Genomic DNA, 3,523 nt, shown 5'->3' with positions numbered 1-3,523 from the left:
ACCTTGTTATCAGTTACGTGGACCTTTATCTGCAGATTATGTTTGATACTTTACATTTGTTTTTTTTTTGGTAACATCAATTTCTATCCCTCCCTCTATAGGTCTGTAAATTTGTCATCGCTCCAATAATCATCACTGTGTGCTGATCAATATGGTAACTGATTTTTGCCTACCTGGTCACCATGGAGACACTCCCGGCTATCGGGTGTCAGTGTAGGGTCTCAGTTACAATGTATCGCTTCCATCATCCTCCACTGCACACAGGTGGTCAGACGGAGCCGATACTGGGCAGACCGGCCAGACGCGGCATTCTGCTTAATGATGAAAAGACGGCATACAGCAAACACCGACCATGACCACTGAAGAGAAGGTAAAAGTCCCTTATAATGTTATACAGCGTTGTTTTCACATCTGTCCTCGGTTGCCTCTAATGAGTGGCCATATGCATGCTGATTTTCTAAGTCATAATTACTTTTTAGCCATATTTCATTTGCAAACATGATCGAACAGGTCAAGGCAACCTACCACCATTAATATACATGGCAGGAATGTTCGTAGGTTGCTTTGATCTGTTTAATGGCTTCTGGTGGAAAGTGGTGGAAATTACAAGAAAATTGGCCATTGTAACAATGTGCTTATAAGATAGAAGGATCACTTAAAAAAAAGGAATGTTAAGGAATCATTTTCCTTTTTGGAAGAAGACACAACTGACCTTATTCAGTAACAAAAATGTTATTCTTAAAGTATAACTAAAGGCAATACTTTTTTTTAATAGATTTGGATAGAGTGTTGAAGGGTTAGTACCACTGTCTGTATTTTTTTTATAACTGTCACCATTAGGGAGATTCACTCTCTAATAATGGTCCTGATCACCAATATCACCAGGAATTAAAGTGTGGATCAGTTAAATTTTTTTAGTTCCTACCAAACCTTCCAATGGGGATACTTGTTCAGGTGATAACTGTCTAAGCGTGGATATCCCTCACAGTGGAAGTGACAGTGAATTTAACCTTCCCGAAATCTATCCAAAATGAAATTAAAACAATTTACTGTAGATATAGAGTAATAAGAAACATTCAGAATCCGTTCTGTACTTGTCTGAGTTCATGGAGTGTCATGGACTAATGGGCTTCACTGTTAAGCCTAGAACTTTTTTTATTTATGGTAAACCAAAGTGTAAACTATTCATTTTTGGGTCTCTGTCTACAAGAGGGACAGCTGCCAAAAAGCCCATATATTGACCCCAAATGTTCTGTGCCTCTACCCTCCATCATATCTGTTTTTTCTCTCCTCCACTACTGTCGCTCTACTCTTACCAGTAGCCCATTTACCTTGCAAAACTGTTTGACTGTCCCCCTACAATTGACCCCCTTTTCTCCACAACTGTCCCTCTACCTTCCACCCCCTTTTCTTAACTGTCTCTCTGCCCTCCACAACTGACCCCTTATTCTCCACAACTGACCCCCTATCCTCCACTGTCTCTCTCTCTCCCCTCCACAACTGACTCCCTCTCCTCGACTATCTCTCTACCTTCCGCAACTCACCTCCTGTTCTCCACAAATGTCCCTGTGGCATCCACAACTGACCCCCTATTCTCCTCAACTGTCCCTCTGCCCTCAACAACAGACCTCCTATTCTCTACAACTGTCCCTCTGCCCTCAAAAACTGACCCCCTGTTCTCTATAATTGTCTTTCCCCTATACATCTTCCCCCCTATCCTCAACTTTCTCCCTGCACTCCACAACTTATTCCTATCCTCAACTGTCCCTCTACCCTCCACGAGTGACACTCTATTCTCCAAAACTGTCCCTCTCCCCTCCACAACAGACCTCCTATTCTCCAAAACTGTCCCTCTCCACTCCACAACAGACCTTCTATTCTCTACAATTGTCTCTTTCCCCTCTACATCTGCCCCCCCATCCTCAACTTTCTCCTGGCCCTCCACAACTTACTCCTATTCTCAACTGTCCCTCTGCCCTCCACAAGCGACCCCCTATTCTCCAAAACTGTCCCTCTGCCCTCCACAACTGACCCTTTTTCATTTACACCCATCCTTCCACAAGTGCCCATCTTTCTTTCACAACTGTTTGCCTTGCACAACTCTCACACTATCCTCCACAACCCTTCTTCTACCCTTCACACCTCTCCGCCAATCCTCTACAACTCTACCTTTATCTTACACAACTTTCCCTAAACCTTCAACAAATCTCCCTCTATCCTCTACAACTCTATCTATGTTGTCCAAGCGATCTCCCTCTATCCTCCACAGCACACCTGCTACAATACACAACTGTCCTTTTACCTTCCAAAAGCCTCCCACCTATGTTTCCCAACCTACTGTCTATCCTTCACAACTCTCATTCTATCCTTTACAACTGTCCCTCTACCTTCCACAATTTTCCCTCTGCCCTCTACATTGGTTTTAGTATCCTCCACAACTCTCCATTTATATTCCACAGCTCTTCATCTATTCTTCCCAGCTGTCCTCCACAACTGTCTCTCCATCATCTGCAACTACCCCTCTACCCTTCACAATTATTCCTCTACCCTTCACGACTATCTCTCTACCCTCCACAACTATTCGTCTACCCTCCACAACTAACTTCCTACTCTTCACAACGGCCTCGCTATCCTCCAAAACTCTTCTTCTGTTTTTCACAGCTGTTCCTCTGATTGGCTATGAAATAACTCCAAAAGCACTTTGGTTTGGGGATCAATGAAGAGGAAGATTCAGTAAAGAATACTTTGGCTGATCCATTATTTCCTTCATGTCCTGATCTTCTTTTCAGGCTCCAGAAGAACTCCCTCCCACAGGTAGTCTGGAAATCGTGTCGGTATCAGAAGAGGAAGTCCCTGTCGTAGATATTGCCTTCTCCTACTTCCGATTTTTCCTGTCAAAGACAAAAGTGGATCCAGGACAAAACAAATCTGGTATGCCCAACAATAAAGAGCCTAAACCCTAACTGAACGCTTATTTAAAATCAGCTAAATACATTTCAGGTGCATCAAAACAAAAGGTGCAAAGTCCTAAAGTTTGTTTTCTTTAAGCAACCACAGCATGAGTAGAAGAGCCTATCCCCTGCAAGTATGCGGCAGAGAAGGATCTTTGCTCTATTTGTAGAAGCAGTGATCTCTCTGAAGAGGTCCAGCATGCCCCCCGCAATCAGTAAAGCACTTGCTCCCTGCTGATGAGAGATCCTTAGCTTTGACTCAGAAGGGGGTGTGTGAGACCTCTGCTGAGAGACCATTGCTTCCACACAACTTGCAAGGACCCTTCTCTGCAGCATGCTGGCAGGGGACAGGCTTTTCTACTCCGGATGTGGCTGCTTTCTACCTGTAATGTATTTAGCTGATTCACACTCACAGAAGCATCTCTGATAAGCAATTTGTCAGAGCAGATTCCAAAATTTGCATTGCTGGAAGATTGCTTGATCTATAGTGAACTACTATGGGGGTCTGTTGGACCCCTTATCCATTCTGTGGAACCTGCAATCCCATTTGTGCATTCCCTGCCCAGACCATT

At 43.8% G+C, this 3,523-nt stretch overlaps 1 protein-coding gene across 1 annotated transcript in view; it reads left to right on the top strand.

The window, feature by feature from the left end:
• Window positions 1-352: 352 nt before the first annotated feature.
• The window catches only part of TMPRSS3 (transmembrane protease, serine 3), a 55,641-nt gene continuing 52,470 nt past the window's right edge, over window positions 353-3,523 (top strand). Inside the window, exons 1-2 of the mRNA XM_018567611.1 lie at window positions 353-370; window positions 2,790-2,931. Of these exons, the coding sequence (XP_018423113.1) occupies window positions 353-370; window positions 2,790-2,931 (160 nt within the window). The remainder of the gene's footprint in view (window positions 371-2,789; window positions 2,932-3,523) is intronic.

Source organism: Nanorana parkeri, unplaced genomic scaffold, assembly GCF_000935625.1.
Source record: "Nanorana parkeri isolate BGI_ZX_2015 unplaced genomic scaffold, ASM93562v1 scaffold1073, whole genome shotgun sequence".
In the NCBI taxonomy this organism is placed as follows: Eukaryota; Metazoa; Chordata; class Amphibia; order Anura; family Dicroglossidae; genus Nanorana; species Nanorana parkeri.
This window is presented reverse-complemented; position numbering and strand designations above follow the sequence as displayed.